Below are 20,643 nucleotides of genomic sequence, written 5' to 3' on the forward strand. Positions count from 1 at the left end.
TTTCAAATGCCCAATAACTCCATGTGTCTAGTGATTGTCTGATCAGGGAGTGAGCATTATGGAAGATTGCTATCATTCAAAGAAAATTCTATTGGACATCACAGCCTTTGTTAAGTAATATAACTCATGTAACACTTAGCACATATTGCCTTGGATTGTCATAATTTGTTTGCTATCTAATCTTGCAAACTAAATTTAAAATATCACTGGGCATTATATGATCAGGTGTTACATGCATTATCTCCCACAATACTTTATACCTATCAAGTATTTAACAAATATGTATCAAATGAATAAATTTACTAGTACCTGACTGCTTTTTCTGTTCATATCATGAATGGAAAGAAGCTATTAGGACCAAAAGGGACTATGCTGATTAAACCACTGTTTCTACTTTTGCAGGTACAAGAGTGCTTGATGTCACTCATTCTTTGTGTTCCACAATGGGTATCCTTGACTCCATATAACTAGTAACAACACATTTTTCTATCACATTTTCTATTTCAACACATTTTCTATTTAGAGTGCCTAGTGACATTGATAGAAATCAATTTTGGCAACTTAAGCAGAAAAGGTTTTTGCTCTTGGACATTGGCTAGGTCTTAGAATCCCTAAGGAAGATTGGAAAAACTGTATTAGAGGATAGGAATGCTGCCCAAAAGCACACTACAAGCTGGTCCTGCACATATTGCCCAAATATCACTGGCACTTGGCATAGACATCACAACTTGTACATGGTGAATCACTGTAGACTGCTGCAGGACCCACTCCTAGAAACCATACATCCTGGCTGCCAGCCTTATTATAATGGAAGCCCATGATGTCTGCTTCTTGGACTCAATAGCTTCAGATGCAGTTTGGGACAGCAGTTTGACATCCATGTGCTTGGGCTCTAATGACAAAGCAGGCTGGGAAAGCAACACATGACATTTTGTTTAATTAGAGCTTTATAGTTTTATATAGTAGTTGGGTTCATCCTGACAAACTCATACGTGCATGGAATTTGATTTCCCTCCCTCTTTTCCCTCCAGGCCTCTCTCTCTTTCTTATTCTCCTGCCTCTAGTCTAATAGACTTCTTTCACTTACCCATTTATATATTTGATTGGTTCTTTTTACTTATCCATAATGGTGAAATTCCCTGTGGTATATTTACATATACATATAACATGATTTTTTTAAGAATTCTGCATTACCTTCCCTCTTTCCAAGTGCCTAACATTTTTAACTTGTACTACTGAAGGATAGGATATTTTCTTATTTAAGAAGGGGTTTCAAATGCAGGTAAGACAAAGACATTAACAAACATCCACTTTGCAATCCAAAATAATTACCAGTGATAGAAAAATAACTCATATGCCCATCATGATCTGATATTTTTAGTTTTCTTTTAAAATAAAGTATGCTATTTGATTATTTTCTTTTGTGTTTCGTGAGTACAGACAGGAAAGAGGGGGTGGAATCTGCAAAAGAAATCTAAGTAAGAGAACATGGCTTTTGGCTTGCAGGTGTAGTTTAGTGATAGAGTGCTTACCTACCCACAAGGCCCTGAGTTTCATGCCCAGGCCCACAAAACAAAAGGAAATTATTTTCTCATTTTTAACTTTTTCTGCAGATTTTACTTTTTCTGTAGCCAAATACTCTTATTTTTAATATAATACATACTCTATCCCTCCTAAGAAAGACAATCTAAATTCTTATCCATTTACTCCATGTAAATTAAAATCTAGGATCTTTGAGTGATATGTGGTTCTTTTTCTAATATCCAGATGTGACTTTCTATGCTATCATAACCTATAACTTCATAAGACAAGTTATCCGCATCAAATAAAAATTCCCATTTAGAAAGAAGAAAACATGAAATAGTGACTCATAGGAATTATCAAATCCTACCTAGTAGGAATGGCAAAAATTGACAGTAGAAGACAATTTTTAGTTTGCTCATCTGACATCTCTGGTTCTAGTTCCTGGGAGGTTTTTCTTTCTCCTAAATTCTCTATGGCCATGAAGAGTTGCTTTGAAGAGGAAGTTCCATATCATAGCTTCCTTCTTGCTGACTAGAAACTCAGCTATCATCTTAAGTTTGCACATAATTATATAAGGTGATCCAGTAACTTATGCATAGTGATCCTCTTGCCAGGTTAAGATAATTTTACAGATCATTCCAATAATTTTTCAAATTAAGATTTGTATAGCATTTTATAGTTTTTGGAACTCTTTTGTGTGGACTGCAGTATCTGATCCTTACTCATCACTATTTATTAAACACCACTCCATGTCATATACTCTATGTCATAGGCTAAGTAATCCCAAACTTACACATAAGAACTCAGAGTCTCAGAAAAATAAACTCCCTGCCCAAAGTTTGCAAATGGTCAAATAGGACTTGAACTGCTGTTATCTGACTGAAAAATGGCATGTTCATACCACTATAAAATACTGCCTTAAAATATCTAACTTGAAAATCAAGAAGATATTGGTGGTATTTCACTCTTGAGAGAGAAACAGGTACAGTTATTAGTGGGCTGATGTGTGGCCATACATCAGCTGTTAATTCTTCTGCTCTGAAATTACAGGAGGTAGTTTTGCTCACATTTCATTGGCCAAGCAAATTACATGACCACATCCAACTTGAGAGATGGGAGGACAAATGAATGCATTTTTCTAGTCCTAATATCTATTATGATGGTGGCCTCTTCTTGAAGCTCACTGTTACTGTAGATATTTAGCTATATGACTTTCATAATAGTTATCATAAAGCTATTGGAATGAATGGATTCATGTTAAATTCAAATAATTTCAAGAGCCAACTATTAATTCCTATTAATTTTTATTTTAATTGTTAATGCAGGTCTTAGATTGGTTTAAAAGAAATTGTCAGTTGTCTTTATTTTGTTCAGACTTTCAGAGGATTCAATTATATAGTAGGAAGCCCTTACAAACATAATTGCCTAAGATTTATACAGTTAGAGTGGCCTACCATGACAGTAGCCTCTGTAGTGAGATCATAAGACCACATAGGTAAATAAACCAACCTTTTTCATGTCTTGATATAAAATCTGTTGATGATATATTATGCACACAGTGGCCACCATGGAGACTGCTAAGAGAGCAGGAGGCAGTTCTTATAAAACAGTTAAAGTACAATTTGAAATGGATTTTAAAGCTGAAGAGTCATCTACTAAAAAGGAACTAGCTATTGAGGACCTTGTCTTTCTCATTGCTGCAATAAAGGAGTACATAAACTGATAGACTGGATCTCCAATATTACTTCCAAAACTATGTAAGTCAGTGATTTTAGAAATTCTCATTTTACTTTAAGTGTAATGCAAAAATTATACTTTGAAAAATATTTGTTTTGAATAAAATGCAAAGATAATACCTTATTAACTTAAAGCATATAAATTGTAGTCTAAACTAGTAATTACAGGCAGTTTTTAGAATCTGTCCTGACCTGCACTCTGTTCCCATAAATAATTTCCCAATTTGATGTTGAGAGAATCCTGAATCCAAAATAATCTCTCTGATAGATGAGACTTTCCAAATGAGAGCAAACAGGAATGGATTCTGTGGGTCTGAGATTTAATTGATTGATTGATTGTCTGACTGACTGACTGATAGGTACTGAGGGGCTGAACCCAGGGGCATTTTACCTTTGAGCTACATCCCCAGCCATTTTTATTTTTTTATTTTCGGACAGGGTCTCACTAAGTAGGTTATGGTCTTGCTAAATTTCTGAGGCTGACCTTAAACCTGAGATCCTCCTTCCTCAGTCTCCTGAGTCACTGGGATTACAGGCATGTGCTACAGCACCTGATGGATCTGAGATTTGAAATGAGGTCACCATGATGTTGAGTTAGACATTGCAGTGTAATCTTGGGCTTGGGCAGGCTTCAGACACTTTCCAAGTCACTAGTGAGAAGGAACTTTTGATTTTTGTTGTCCAGTTACTGAAGTGTTTTCTGGTTTTCAGATATTGTTAGAAGAGACTTGACTCTTTGGTCTTTTATTTAATTAAGTGACTCTCTTTGAATACAGAGAGTGTCAGGTAAATGAGTCATCAGACTAATCAGAGCAGAATAACAAGGACACCTCCTGTGTTCTGCTTTCTGCCTGTGATATTTTGCAGTTCAAGAACTTGATTTTACCTACAGGCATCTTCTCCAAATGCACTTTGGATTATAAAACTTAGTACCAGAGTGAATAGTTTAAGGACTCAATGGCAACCCCATCTGGGCTTTAGTTCTAGGGTTTGCTATGTGAGTTTTTTTTTAATATCTCAGTACACACACACAGAGAGAGTTTGTTAATCATGGTTAAGTTCTTACAGTTTTGCTTGAGCTTGTGGTCATAATAGAATATTTTATGTGTCTTTATTATATAAATATATTCATATGTATGTATATATATACACACATATATATTCATATATATACATACACACATACATATATGTGTGTATGTGTATTACACACATATATACACACATATATGTAAAGGACTCAAAATTTTTTTTTGCAGTATAACAAGTATCACAAATTTAGCACATGAAAATAATACCCATTTATTAGTTCACAGTTCTGTAGACTATAAGCCTAGCACAGTGATTGGGGTTTTTCCTTGGGTTATCAAATAGCTCAAATCAAGATGTTGTCTGGAGGCTATGTGTGTGTATGGAGGTGAATCTGCTGTCAGTGTCATTCAGATTGTTAGCAGAACCTGGTTCCTTGCAGTTGCAGCCCTCAGGTCCCTGTATTCTTGCACCTACCATTCAGGAATTACTCTCAGCAGCTGATGGCTGTTCTCATGTCCTTTACACATGGCCCCTTCCATCTTCAAGCCAGCAAAGTTGCATTGAATCCTTCTTTTGTTTCAAATCTCTCTGATTTCCTCCTCTACAATCAGCCGGAGAAAGCACTCTGCTTTTAAAGGGCTCATGTGGTTATGCTAGGGCCCTTCAGGTAATCTCCCTATCTTTAAGTCAGCTGATTAGTTACCTCAATTACATCTGCAAAAAAGATTTTTTTTTTGCAAGAATACAGGGACCTGAGGGCTGCAACTGCAAGGAACCAGGTTCTGCTAACAATCTGAATGACACTGACAGCAGATTCACCGCCACCATTTGACCCAGCTATTCCCCTTCTCGGTCTATTCCCTAAAGACCTAAAAAGAGCATGCTACAGGGACACTGCTACATTGATGTTCATAGCAGCACAATTCACAATAGCAAGACTGTGGAACCAACCTAGATGCCCTTCAATAGACGAATGGATAAAAAAAATGTGGCATTTATACACAATGGAGTATTACTCTGCATTAAAAAATGACAAAATCATAGAATTTGCAGGGAAATGGATGGCATTAGAGCAGATTATGCTAAGTGAAGCTAGCCTATCCCTAAAAAACAAATGCCAAATGTCTTCTTTGATATAAGGAGAGTAACTAAGAACAGAGTAGGGTTGAAGAGCATGAGAAGAAGATTAACATTAAACAGGGATGAGAGGTGGGAGGGAAAGGGAGAGAGAAGGGAAATTGCATGGAAATGGAAGGAGACCCTCAGGGTTATACAAAAGTACATACAAGAGGAAGTGAGGGGAAAGGGAAAAATAATACAAGGGGGACAAATGAATGATAGTAGAGGGGGCAGAGAGAGAAGAGGGGAGGGGAGGGGAGGGGAGGGGGGATAGTAGAGGATAGGAAAGGCAGCAGAACACAACAGACACTAGTATGGCAATATGTAAATCAATGGATGTGTAACTGATGTGATTCTGCAATCTGTATATGGGGTAAAAATGGGAGCTCATAACCCACTTGAATCAAAGGGTGAAATATGATATATCAAGAACTATGTAATGTTTTGAATAACCAACAATAAAAAATTTAAAAAAAATCTTTTTTGCCATGTAAAGTAACATGAGAGTCATCTTAGATTTCTACCTACCTCATTTACTTTGTATAGCCCTTCACTGTTGTCTAGATTCAGCTTTTAGATTTCATAATGTGATAAATCATTGGGAACATTAAATGTGAATCACTATAATGCATTATATTTAGATTAAAGTATTTTCACTGTGAATGTAACACAAAGATTTTTGTGGTGCTGAAAAAATTACTTTTTAAATAAGTCTATAAATATTTCAGGTAGTGGAACCCTTCAAAAGATAAGTTTTAAAGGGATACTAGAAACAGTGTACTGTAAATAGTATATTAGCAAGAATTCTTTGATTCTATCAGATAACAGTGAGCAGCATATGTCTTCGATGTATGCTTTTAATTGTGGTCAATTAATAACGTCTAATTCATAGACGTTAGAGCCAAAAGATATCAGAGATCACCAGTCCTCTTCCATCTGCCTTTTTCATAAATACGACAAGCCAGAGACTCAGAGAGGGAATGTGACTCCAAGAAGGCCAATGAGCCAGTTAACTAATGGATAAGACCAACCTAGAATACATATTTTCTGATTCCCTGTCTGGTAATAGTAGTAATAATGCCATTAGTTTAAGTCAGAATTTCTAAGTATCAGGTGCCCTGCTAAGAACCCTAAATATTTATTTTCCTCAAACCCCACAAAAATTCTATGAGATATGAATTATTATCACTATCATTTCACAGTTTAGAAAAAAACATGTCTCTGAGAGGTTAACTCCTTCAATAATGTCACCCAGCTTGTAAATGTTAGAGAAGCAGTTTGATTCCGAGATCTGACTGACTTCACTTTGCTCTGCTCTTTCCATCTAAAGCTGCATGCTGCTACAGAGTTAGCATAGTATCGTCCAAGGACAGCCGCACAAACCTGTGTTTTCTGACAACAAATTAACAAATAGCAGGGAATTTGAAGTCTAGCAACTCTGCACAAATTCTGGTTCTGTCCTTTACCATGTTTCTTCAGGAAACTATATAATCTCCTGGGCCCTTTGATAATACATCTGTAAGAATGAGCATTTTTAGAATTGTTATGAAGAGGATACATGAATAAAATAGCCCCAAAACAAAATAATTACATATTCATTGTATTACTATTCTTTGGCAAGTAGTGGCTGGCTCTCATTACCCAATAACAGTAGATTTTCAAGTCACTGTTTTTGCTTGATAGAGGGAGACATTAAATAAAAAGGAGTAGATCTTTGGCATTGCAGAGATCTGCAGGAACCTCATTTCCCTTCTGTCAGGTGCTTCCTGTAGGTATCCTCCTTTCTTCCACCCATTCATACTTCACTCAAGTATCTCACTCCATGGCAGTTTTCACAAAGGCATTGTTTACTTCCTATGAACATTAAAGCTACAAAGAAAAGCAAATGCTGTGTCCTTGGCCTGGTTTCCTCATTTGAGCCTAGCAGCTCTGTGATTCCAGTTCACACCTGTGCAAAATTTTACTACTATCTGATGTCATCATTTGAGAATCACTTTGAAATAAAGCTATAAATATTAAATTCATGAGTACTATAGTCTAATCTGCATTCTCAACCTTTTCTGACAGTTTCCATCTTTGTTTTATATATATATGTATTTTTTCTGATTTATTTATTTATTTATTGCTTCACCATTCAAAGGTAAATTGAAGACAATGTAAGATTTCAGGTCTAAATAGCTAATATTCTATTCTTCATCTAAAAAATTAGTAATTTTCTAACTCCATCTAACATCTAATCCATATTCACATTTTTCCTACTTTTTATTTATTTTTTAATGTACTTTTTAAATTTTGTTCTAATTAATTATATATGACAGTAGAGTGTATTTTGATACATTGTACACAAATGAAGCACAAGTCCTCCTTCTTCTGGCTGAACATGGTATATATAGAGTCACACCAGTAGTGTAATCATATATGTATATAGGGTAATAATGTCTGTCTCATTCTACCATCCTTCCCATCCCCACAGCACTCCCCTCTGCACAATCCAAAGTTCCGTCATTCTTCCCTCCTCTGCCCCAACTATGGATCATCATCAGTTGACCAAAGAAAACATTCTGCCTTTGGTTTTGGGGGAATTAGCTTATTTCACTTAGCATGATATTCTCTAGTTCCATCCATTTACCTGAAAATGTCATAATTTCATTCTTATTTAAAGCTGAGTAATATTCCATATTGTATATATACCACATTTTCTCTATTCTTTCATCTGTTGAAGGGCATCTAGGTTGGTTCCATAGTTTAGCTATTGTGAATTAAGCTGCTATAAACATTTGATGTAACTGTATCACTGAAGTATACTGATTAAGTCCTTTGGGTATAAACCGAGAAGTGGGATAACTGGGTCAAAAGGTGGTTCCATTCTGAGTTTTCTGAGGAATCTCCATACTGCTTTCCAGATTGGTTGCACCAATTTGCAGTCCCACCAGCAATGTAGAGTGTACCTTTTCCCCCCACATCCTCGCCAACACAGATTATTGCTTGTATTCTTGATAATTGCCATTCTGACTGGAATGAGATGAAATCTTAGAGTACTTTTGATTTGCTTTTCTCTAATTGCTAGAGATAATGAACATTTTTTCCCCATATGTTTGTTGATTGATTGTTTCTTCTATGAAGTGTCTGTTAAGTTCCTTAGCTCATTTATTGATTGTTGTTGTTGTTGTTTTGGTATTAAGTTTTTTGAGTTCTTTAATATATCCTGGATATTAGTGCTCTATCCGAAGTGTCTGTGGTAAAGATTTTTTCCTATTCTGTAGGCTCTCTCTTCATGTTATTGTTTCCTTTGCTGAGAAGAAGCTTTTTAGTTTGAATCTATCCCATTTAATGATTCTTGATTTTACTTTTTGTGCTTTATTTCCTACTTGTCTTACTTTTATACTGTTTTATTTGTTGGGTTTCTTATTTGTTTTGTCTTATTTTTTCCAAATAAGAAGTCAAAATATACTCACAGCATTTGATGGTTACACCCTTTGATATCTTTAAACTAGAAAAACTCCCTCATCAAGTTTGGATTTTTCATGATGCTAACTTTTTAAGCAAGTATGCCAATTCTCTTGAACTGTATCCTGTGTTCTGGATTTGATGTTGTATGCATGTCTATTATCATATTTATACTACATTGTTTTATTTTATTTATTTATTTATTGGTACTGGGAATTGAACTCTTGCCTGAGCTTCCCGAACCACTGGGATTACAGGCGTGCACCACAATGCCTGGTGTATTACTCTGTATTTTTGAAAACTCAAAGTTGGTCTTAAAGACTTGACTGGAAACAGTTTGTATATTTTGTTTACAACAACCTGACAAGTGATACTGTGTATTTTGTATAAGGAGGGATATATTGATACACTCACTAGCACTACTAATTTTTATGAATTAAGACAGTATAGACAGATCTTCCCAGTTTTGCTTTAATAATTAGAACTCATTTGTGGTATGATTCTTTGGTGTATATATATATATATATATATATATATATATATGTGTGTGTGTGTGTTTGTGTGTGTGTGTGTGTGTTTCAAAGTGGTGAGCAACTATATATATATATATATATATATATATATATATATGCTTATATGTATATATGCATATATATATATATATATTTATATTTATATCCTTTTCCCAATCTTTCATCAAATGGCATTAGCTCCATTGATGAGTCTCACTTAAGGTAGCAAATTGATAATTTTAAAATTGATCATTCTTCTTACATTTACTAATTCCTCTGTAAATAAGAGCCTTCCCTAGTCAAGGGCGGATGCTTTATGTATTTTTACAGTTCATGTCAGTACAACATGTTTGGTATCAATTATCTAAAATATCATTAGGTTATGCAACTGAGTCATAGATAAACATAACTTAGATTTTGTGTAAATGCTCATTAAAGCATGTTAATGTACATTAAAATTGGCAGTGGAGAATGGATGAAATTTAAAGCAGTGTTTCAAAGTGGTGAGCAAATATAATAAACTTGGTGAAAGAGATTTCAACAAGTCACTGGCACTAATAGCATTTATAGATCTAAAAGAAGTTACTAGTGGTAAGCCACTAAAAGAGCTTGCCATGTGTTTGTATCCTAAAAAGCTAATAACAGAGTCAATGTGGAAAAATATTTAGACTGGACAAGAAAGAAATGAATACAAATAGTTTAGAGTGTCACCTTCTTGCTTTGGTCGTCTTTCAACTGCATATTCCAACATTTAAGGCCTGTGGAGTTTTTTACTCAGTTTCTTGTCTACCTCACTCCTCGTTCCTCCTTCATGTGCTTTGGCTAATGCACCTCCTCAGGTGCATGTGATCATCCCTGACTTTGCATCTTTGCCCATGCTGTTCCCCTCCCTCATGCATTCTCTTCTCTCTCTGCTTGAGTTCTAACCTGTCCACTTTTCTATCCTGGGTTCCAACCCCACTCCCTCTCCCTCCCTGACATCTCCAGACAGCACTTCCTCCCTCTGTGACATCTGTAGTACTTGACTCGGTCTCCTGACTGGTCTTCTGATGTGCTTCTGAATGTCAGCTTCATCACCAAAAATCCTTAAGAACATGACCAAAAATTTCAAAGCTCTTTTCTCATGATATTGCTGAGCTTTTACATTCCTCTTTGAGAATCTTTATGAAAGTTACCAACATATATGAAACTGCTGTCAAACAGGGCTCTCTCCTTTGTTAGCTTTCACTTCTGATATCTATCACCCTAGAAAACCAGGTATTCTTGTGAAAGTCAAGGCTAGAATTTGAGTATTTTCTCACCATCAGCTCTTTGTAAGTCATTCTTTGTAAGGAAGTGGGGAGGAAGGTAGGCATAAACTAACTTGGCCTTTAAATATTACAACAAGAACAAAGTTTATTCTATCTGTGGGTTGAATCTTTATGTTAAATTTGAACACTGTTTTAAATGGAAGTAAAACAATGATATTTGTGCTGCTTAAAGATTTTGATCTCATAAAATAAGATGTTGTTTAAAATCGTTCTAAATACCTTTTCTCTCTGTCTTCTCAGTAGGAACACTTCCTGTACATGCTGTTGGCCAATACTTAATCTTGCCAGACAGTGAGGATTTTTGTTGCCAGGCTGTGATACCATTTGATTTATGTTTTTGCAGAAGCAGGAGGTAAAAAGCTACGGAGCACTGTCCAGAGGAGTACAGAAACAGGTCTGGCGGTGGAGATGAGGAACTGGATGACCCGACAGGCAAGCCGGGAATCCACTGATGGCAGCATGAACAGCTATAGCTCAGAAGGAAAGTGAGTGAGGCCAGTCTCCTCTGTGCTGCCCAGAGACCATCTTCTCTGTCCCACCCTCTGCTTTCACTAAAGCAAACTCACACACTCTGCTGTTCCATTTTAATTTTCATTGGCTGATTTTCTGTGAATAGAATTTTGCTTACCAGCTACTGAGCAATGCAACATATCTGGCTTTTTATACCAAAGGAAATAGGTTCGGGGATAAAGTGTTTTGCTTTAATGACAAGATGCTAAAATGTGGCTCTCACATTGCATGCAAATAAAATATTTTGCCCTGGCTTGAAATAATATATAAAAGTACAAAAATAATAAGCATTCATGCCATGATATATGGACAGTGCTAATTTAAAAAAATCATAGCACTGAATTATTACCAAAAAATATGCACTCCTGATGTATACTTAGTTTGATGCAATAATGACTATATTTCATATAACTTAGCTATATAAAATTAAGTTGTATGACACTAAGTTATGTGAAATATAATAGCCAAAAAAAATGGCACTGGAAAACTTGATGAGTCTTTTTTTAGTTTCCCTTTGAATTGGCTGTCTCAGAAATATTTTTAAAGCATTTGTAAAGATTGTATAGCCCTGTCACCAACAAATTAACAGTAATTAACAGCTACAGCTCTGTAAATGGGACTGTAAAGGACATTAATAGAGGAAAGTGGATTTACTGACCTCACTGTACCATCACCACAGATGCTTAGATGTTCCATGTTCACAGTTTTGAGGCCATAGGAGCTGCTGGCATAGTCTTACTGATGTCTCCTAGGGGTAATTTGTCTAGCATGATTACATAAATACAAGAGAGATGTATGGCTTACATAAAAATGTATTAATAGAGTTATATGAGATACTTATATTAACAGACTAAAACATTTGTATTAACTGAGGTGAAGAAAAAAGAAATATATTTGATGTCCATCCAAAAAAAAATCTTAAAAATAGAGAATCAAGTGAAAAACAGATGCTTACTGAGCACTAATATTTATAAAGCCCTGCATTATATAAGGGATATAAAATGTTTAAGCTGTGTTCCCTGCTCCTGATGTTTATAGTCTTATTGGAGAAATGGGATGAATACTTGTAAACTCATTCAACACATCTTGCCTTCTGTTCCTCTAGACACTGTGCTGCCAGCTGGGGGCATAAGTCATGTGTGAGAGTGAGTCAGTATCAGTGGTTAAGACCAGGGGCTTTGGCATCATATCAGATGGAGTTCTCATCTGGTGTTTTGGCACTACAGAACCTTGAGCAAGTTATTTAATTTTTCTAAGCTGTATTTTTACCAATTGAGCTTAGCAAGTATATTTTGAGTGCTTAAAATATTATAGGCATTGTTCCAGGAGGTGAGATACAACAGTGAACAAAACACACAAAAACCCCTACCCTCATCAAACTCAGTCTAATAGAGAAACATTAAGAAAAATTGTTAAAATTTATGTACAAGAAAAATGATAAAATGCATAGTAGATTAGGTAATGTAAGTGTTAAGGAGAAAAATAAAGCTAGAATGAGAAACGAGAAAGGGTCAAGGTAGGATTTTAGCAGGGTAGACAAGGAAAAGGACACATTGAGAGGAAGTTAGTGAGTAGGTGGATATTTGAGGGGAGAATCTTCAAGGTTGCAACAATGATGAGGCCCGGACTGGAGCTTGCCTGGCATCAGCAGAGGGGAGGGCAGTGCTGTAAGTGAGGACCAGATTGTAACAGATGAGGGATTAAGGTTGGGGGTGGGGTGATGTTTAGACAGCTTGTATCAACTTTGTATAGTAAGGACTTTGTTTTTACCCTGACTCAGGTGAGAAATCATTGGAGCATTTTGAGCAGGGGACATTATCTGACTTCAGTTTGAGTACATTGGTCTGACGGCAGGGGCAGCAACAGAGAGCCCATTCAGAAGGCTCCTGCAGAAAACAGAAGAGAGATAATTGTGGCTTGGACCAGAATAGCAGTATCATTGAGTTCAGATTCTAGATTTGTTTTGACAGTGAACAAATAAGATTTATTGATGCATTTGATATGGATAATGAAATAGAGAATATTAGTTTTCTAGAGCTGCCATAACAAGATCAAGATCAAGGTGTCAACGGGTTTGGTTTCTCCTGAGGTCTTTCTTATTGGTTTTCAGCTGGCCACCTTGTATCTTCTCATGGCCTTTTCTCTCATACCCTAGTGTCTATTCCTTTTCTTCTAAGTCATATTGGATTAGGACCTTATCTTTATTACCTCACTTTATCTTATCTCTTTTAAAGACTCAATCTGCAGTCACATTGGTGACTCAATCCCATACAGAGAACAAGAAAAAAAGATGAGTGCATAGTTGAGCAATTGAAAGAATGAAGCTGCCATTTATTAAAATGGGAATCCTCTGTGAGGACTAGCCTTTAGTTTTTCTGTTTGTTTGAAGGGGCTTGGGGGTGTTAGTTTGGACAAATTCAGTCTCAAGTACGTATTAGATATCCCAGAAGATAGGTAATCTAAGCATCTGGGATACAGGTCTGTGTCTTAAGAGAGGTCCACAGTGGAGATGTCAGTGTAGGCAATAGCAGCATAGAGAGCATTTCAAACCATGAGACTGGGGGCTGGGGTTGTGCTTCAGGGGTAGAGTGCTTGCCTAGCACGTGTGAGGCACTGTGTTGGATCCTCAACACCACATAAAAATAAATAAATAAAATAAAGGCATTGTGTCTAACTACAACTAAAAAATATATATAACAATATGAAATAAAATAAAACCATGAGACTGGATGAAGCCACCAAGGGAATTAAAACATATAGAAAACAGTGAAAGATTTGAGCTCCAGGGTTTGGTAACAGCAGTAGCAAAGGAGATTAAAGTAGAGTGACAGGTAAGAAAGAGGAAAACCAGGAGCCCTAGAGACTCAGGAAGCTAAGTAGAGATGGTGTTTCAAGGAAGGGGAATCAATTGTGTTCAGCTTGCTACTCTGTTCAATTAAAAGAGGCCTGAGTGTTAACAGCTGGAATTACCACTGCAGTGACTTTGATCCAGTTTTCGTGGAGTGATGAAAATGAACAACAGATAGAGTCTCAAAAGTGAATGAAAGAAAAGAAAGTGAAGACAGCACATAGTGACAACTTTGTCAAGGAGTTTCAATAAAGAAATGGGGTAATAGCAAAAGAACAAAATGGAGTCAGGGAAGATATTTTCTTTTCTTTTTGTAAAATGGAAAAAACAGTACCATGTTGTTTTACATGTTGATAGGAATGACCCGAAAGTGTTTCCTCATCTATAAACGGTGATAAGTAATATAATTCAGCTCAGCCAAGAAGATTAATATGGTAAAATCTGTAGTGGAATACGTGCTTGACGTGTACTGAGCATCTGTGACAGAAATCACAGCCCCAGCCCTCCAAACCAAGGGAGAGAAAGACACAGGAACAGGAACCTGCAATATAGGCAACAAGAGTTTCTGGTGGCACACGTGGGCATCTGGAGAATACAGAGCAAGAGCTATGGAGGTGGAGTAGCGTGTTGGGATATAATAAATATACACCGAAGTGATGTTGCCAAGTATCCCGCCATGTTGAGGGAGCTGGAGGGAGCTAGGACTTTTCTGAGAGCAAGTTGGGGTTGAGGAATTAATTCTGTTTGTTATTTTGCCTTCAGTCTGATTTTCCCTGGTGTCCGCTTGGCCTCCGATAGCCAGTTTAGCGATTTCCTTGATGGCCTTGGTCCTGCTCAGCTAGTGGGACGCCAGACTTTAGCTACTCCTGCAATGGGTAAGAATTTCTGCCTCATGATTCCATTGCTCTTCTTTTAGATTATTGAAAATTGCTTTCTCTCAATTTCATAGAATCTTTGACAGTATTATCAGCAGGAATAAAGTATCTTGTATTTTAACACAAAAAAGCTTTCTTTTTTTCTATTATAATTTCTTATGATTTTTAAAGGAAGACATTGATAAAATATTAAATGTTTTTAAATTTAAGAAAATATATGGGAAATGATGAAATGATGTTAAGCCAAGATCTTTGGCAAAGCATTTCTTTCCATGTTTGTACAGTAAGGTGTGTCTATTTCTTTTCCATGCATTATTAGGTGATATTCAGATAGGAATGATGGACAAAAAGGGACAATTGGAGGTGGAAATCATTCGGGCCCGTGGCCTTGTTGTAAAACCAGGTTCCAAGACACTGCCAGGTAAAACCAGAAAAGATTCTTCTATTATTACCCATGATCCATTGTTTCTCAATGTAGAAGCTTTGTTTTTATTGCTAAAAACTTAGTTATTAGTTAATCAAAGATACTGATAGGTGAGTCAATTCTCTGGTTTGGGGCTATTGCAGTCTGTATGTACATTCTGAATGAGTGTTCAATAGGCTGATCTGATGAGATGATACAAGTTGTTAAATAAGTACATATATAACTAGAAACCACTGCAAAATGTAAACCACTACCCTTAAATAATTCATCTTGTCACAACTTGTATATATAAAGTTCGGATTTTTTGCTAGCTGGTGTTCCATGTTATTCTTTAGCTTAAATGGAGCTTCAAAATTCTCCTTCAGTATCCTTAGTGTTCTGGAATTAGAATAAAAATAGGTACAGGCCCCCATAGTAGCATCATCCTATGTATCCTGGATATTCTAAGGTATGACTTCCTGTTGTATATTAAGAAAGAGAGACACTGTTATAACTTTATGTCATATACTTCATACCGAAACGTCATAATTTAAGGTGTTTGAAACCATGGGAAATGGCTCAGTGACTCCACAAACATCATGCAGAGGTCATTCGATCAGAAGTATAAAACAATTGCTGAGGATTTGAAACGTGCATACCAGCCTCAGCACCTTCACTGACTGATTTGTGTTTTGAATCTCTTAACTTCTCTATCCTTGCAGAAATTTTTAAATATAGTATATATTCCCTATGTACAACCTCATAATGGTGATTAAAATGATGGTGTTTGTAAAGGTCTTAGAGCTTGTCAACTCACTTTGCCATAAAAAATATCTTTTACATAAATGAGCATAATTTTATGAAGTGCTTGTCAGATAAATTTTAAGCCATAGAATTCACAATTAGCTGCCTCTTCCTAACTAATCTGAACACATCATCTCAAACCCCACCCATTCTATACCCTCACACACCCGCAAAAAAATAAATGCCTCTGGGCGAGAAGTGATTTGTGGAGGTAGATGAGTAAAACAAGAATTTTAAGCATCTTTAACTAAATTTAAGTATTGGTAAATTAAAGACTAAGACATCACTCTTGAATATTGATAGGAACTGGAAGCAGCTCACCTTATTTAATGCCATGTTTAAATTTACATAGCTAGCTGATACCAAAATAATTTGAAGAAAAAGAAAAAAAAATGCTCAGGCTGTGTCAACATCCCCTAACCTCTCTGAATGCCAGACAGTTATCGTTGTTTATCTAATGATTTTGGTCCAGGGTTGCAAAGCCAGTGGCTTTGGATCACTGCCAGCCTTTTCAGTTCTTGCAGGTGACACCTGTGTCAGGTATGCCACAGCCACAGTTCATGGCTCATCACCTCTATGTTTGCTTTCCCAGCACCCTACGTAAAGGTGTACCTATTAGATAACGGAGTCTGCATAGCCAAGAAGAAAACAAAAGTGGCAAGAAAAACGCTGGAGCCCCTTTACCAGCAGCTGTTATCTTTTGAAGAGAGTCCCCAAGGAAAAGTTTTACAGGTATTTACTAAGTCATTGATCCCTTAAATAAGAAAGCATTTCACAGAGTCAGACCTTTTATCCTATATCTTTTCTGTTCCCTCTTTTATGTTCCACACAGCTCAAATTGTTTGAAAATTTCAAAGCAGTGGCCCATGCCATAAAGCTATGCACGTTGATGTTCCCTTTGAAGTGAATCAGAAGCATGCAAAGCCCAGTCACCATCAGCCAGTCTCCCTGACTGCTTATGACCCTAACCCTCCAGCACAGTTTTCTTAATGGAACTTGTATCCTTATAGTTAAAGACAACTATCCCATTAATCAAATACAAGGGTTTCATTTAATCTTTGATGTCAGAACATTAACTGAATGCATTTTAGTATTTTAATGTATTTTACAAGGTTTTGTTATGTACTTGATTACTCTGACATTACTTTTTATTTCGCCAACAGATCATTGTCTGGGGAGATTATGGCCGCATGGATCACAAATCCTTTATGGGCGTGGCCCAGATTCTTTTAGATGAACTGGAACTATCCAATATGGTGATTGGATGGTTCAAACTCTTCCCCCCTTCCTCCCTAGTAGATCCAACCTTGGCCCCTCTGACCAGAAGAGCTTCTCAATCATCTCTGGAAAGTTCAACCGGACCTTCTTACTCTCGTTCATAGCAGCTGTAAAACTGTTGTCACAGCAACCAGCGTTACAAAAGGAAAAAAAAAAAAAAAAAGAAAAAAATCCACAGGTCGCAAACCCTGGTAACACTGCATGCTTAATGTTGTGTCTTCTGAGCCCATTTCTAGGGATACAGAGCGATCCTGTGTTCTCAGAGGAAGTTGCACACATTGTGCCCTAAGGAAGGCCCCTCAGGTGAAAGGACAGAGCTATGAAGAACTGAGAGGTTTGGAGTTCAGCCACACTGGAGTTGTGGTCCAATCTGAAGCCATGGATTTATCTCAAAGAATCAGTCAGTTTCATGCAACAAAAGCCCTTTTCAATGGCACCTTTATATTTTTATTGTTCCTTTTTCTTCATTTATCTGACCCCAAAGCCCCATTATGCCACAGAAATGGAGCTATACAGCCTCTGAGCCATGTTACAGGTCAAGGAGCAAAGAAGTCCTTAGAAGCATCAGGTGTAAAGCAAGACACCAAAGAAGTGGTCGGGAACAAAGCATCAGCCCTCCCCTGGACGGAGTCCAGCAGGAAGAGTGGCCAACTCAGTAGCTCCAGCCGCATGTCATTCACTAATGCCAAGATGTGTTGGACTCTGAAAAACAAAGTTCTGTGGCTACACTGTACTGAATGAAATTAAAGAAACTTTTTTTGCATGGACACAGATTAGCTGATTACTTAAATTATTTTCTTGGGGCTGCAACTTGCAAAAAAAGAAAAATAAATAAAAATCAGCCATTTTCAACAATTTATATTATTTTTAAAAATAAATTTCACTAGTGCATGGTTTTAAAAAGGGGAGAGAATGCAACAGGGTGATACAAGACACACCATGTTTATTCTTTAAACTAATCATAGTCTGTGTTTTGGCAGACATTACAAATGAAAATTCTTTCTAGAAGATGCGTAAAATTCTCTTTATGTGACAAATAAGGATAATATATTCAATTTATTTCCATGTTAAATATACAGATCTTATGAAGTTCAATATGTGCAAATTTTTCACATCTTGCTCTTCTCTGTCTTACTTTTCCTCTTCTCCCTCTTTTAATCTTTTATTTTTGTTCTCCCAACCAGAGTGAACCTTATTCTAAAAAATTACAACTTTTTGATCTGATCCTCTCTTATAACCCATGTTTGATTCAGAGCTATAGATGCTTCTGAATTTATGAATTTCTCAAGGGAAAAATCTATTTAAGAGCTTTCTTTATTTCAAGCATGTTGAAAGGGTTTTGCAACATGACTTGGGAGTACATTAAAGTAAGTCAGCATGTATTTGACAAAGAAGATATTTGAACTTTTGCAATTTATTGTACAGTGCATGGTAATTTTTTTTCACCTTCAAAATTCAGTTTACAGGAAAATCCTAAAATCATGTGGCCATTGTAATGTCTAATAAATTTGTTTTTAGCACCAGCATTATTCATACAGGGGTTAAAGTATTATTTGTAGAAGGTCTTAGGTTTTGTTTGTTTTTTAATTAGTTAAAGCAGTTTCTTTAGCCAATTTCCATTTACTATGTGAATAGAAACACTGCTAAAAATTTGAAGCCCTGAAACACAGGGCTGTTTATTAATTCATTTTTCTGTAGTAAAATTCAATTTTTCACAAATTATATTTCTAAAGAAATATAGTAAACATAAATTTGCAACAATTTTAAAGCTCCAATTTTTAGGTGACTCAAAGAAAGTCAATATGCCTATTAATAGTTCTTTGATGCCATCACCAAAAGTCTTCAGGCAAATTCTTTAAAGTCGAAACCCCTGCCTTTGGTTTTACAGAGAGTTATTACCATTGGGTGGTGCTGCAAGGTTAGATTTCTCTTAAGTTCCCCTATTTTGAGGAAAAGTCACTGGATAATGTATAAACCACCCATACTTTCTGGTTCTTATGTACATTTTGATAGTACATTCTTATAGATTGGTTTTAATTCTTGCAATAACTTTTGAAATCCACATACCTCCCATTTGTTGAAATGAAGGCCATGCACAAAAATTCTTTTCTTCCTCTTCTTTTTTTTTTTAATCCAGTGCTGACCATTACAAACTATCATGCTTGATATGGTGCAAAAGTTAAAATGAGTATCACTAAAAATGCCTTCTCATTATGTGGTGCAATATGAAATACACCGAGACTGTGTCTTGATATTTGGAGATCTATGATGGACCCAGGTAAAGTTGTTAAAAGAATGAATAAAACTTTATTGAAATAATTTAGACACCTGTGTACCAGCAACAATTGGTTTAATAGACCTATAGTGTCTATACTATCCCTTAGATTAAACGTTTACCATTTTCCTGATATTAAGATGCACTCGCATAATCTTTTGTGCATATTCCTATAAAAATTATTTCTAATTTTAATAAGAAGGACATGACTGTATGGAATATTTGTACATACGTGTCATTATGCAGTATTTATTTAAAAGTTGGTGGTTTTGTTTTTGTTTTTAATTTCCACATGTCTGCACCTCAACTCGTGGTTTAGTCATGTAAATAGCACTCTCCCAGTGACCATTGCTGCCCTGTACGTAGTATGTTTTAAAGTAAAGGGAATTCCAGTTGGGGAAAACAAAAAGGGCAGATTAGTCCTGTAACAAACACCAACTAATGTAAATCAAATTCATTCTGGTGATGGTATTTAACACTTTAAATAAAACATTTTCTTTACAGATGTTGTACAACCGTGCATTCTCTGACCCTCGTCTCTCCACACGTCCCCAAGCCTTCTGCAGCTCGGCCCCAAACCTGCCTCTCATTCAAGACAACAACATTACCTTCCCTCCTGTCCATGACCAAAGTGGGCCAGTTTTAGCAAATAGCTCTCAGAAGAGTATACCTTTTCTTCAAAATCCCAAAGGATCTTGGCTCACATCATTAAAAGTTGCTATTTTTTAGAAAGATTGTTATTGGATTGAGGAGCTTTCTGATTAAATGATTCAGCAACTTCTAGATTTGATGAGCAAACTGAGATTTCTGAGTCAGTCCTGCCAGACACTGATAGCAGAGTCACAAGGAACCATGCAGTTCCCTGGGTAAAGATGGCGGAGGTGGCCATTGTCTTTAAGCTTTTGAGTTTGTAAGAGTCAGTTCAGCTATGGGGCAGGTGCCTGGTTAGTTGAAAAGATAGGTGTGGTAA

The 20,643-nt window shown here is 36.3% G+C and overlaps 1 protein-coding gene across 50 annotated transcripts in view; it reads left to right on the forward strand.

Moving 5' to 3' along the window:
- Window positions 1-20,176, forward strand: part of Rims2 (regulating synaptic membrane exocytosis 2) — a 567,034-nt gene extending 546,858 nt beyond the window's left edge. For all 50 annotated transcript variants that reach the window (XM_058585652.1, XM_058585655.1, XM_058585668.1 and 47 more), the window contains 5 exons: window positions 11,024-11,165; window positions 14,801-14,913; window positions 15,233-15,334; window positions 16,713-16,852; window positions 17,284-20,176. In XM_058585652.1, coding sequence (XP_058441635.1) covers window positions 11,024-11,165; window positions 14,801-14,913; window positions 15,233-15,334; window positions 16,713-16,852; window positions 17,284-17,502 — 716 coding nt within the window. In that variant the 3' untranslated portion in view covers window positions 17,503-20,176. The remainder of the gene's footprint in view (window positions 1-11,023; window positions 11,166-14,800; window positions 14,914-15,232; window positions 15,335-16,712; window positions 16,853-17,283) is intronic.
- The last annotated feature ends 467 nt before the right edge of the window (window positions 20,177-20,643 follow it).

The sequence above is a fragment of the Marmota monax genome, unplaced genomic scaffold (genome assembly GCF_021218885.2).
Source record: "Marmota monax isolate L192 unplaced genomic scaffold, Marmota_monax_Labrador192_F-V1.1 WCK01_AAM20220418_F8-fsc00003, whole genome shotgun sequence".
In the NCBI taxonomy this organism is placed as follows: Eukaryota; Metazoa; Chordata; class Mammalia; order Rodentia; family Sciuridae; genus Marmota; species Marmota monax.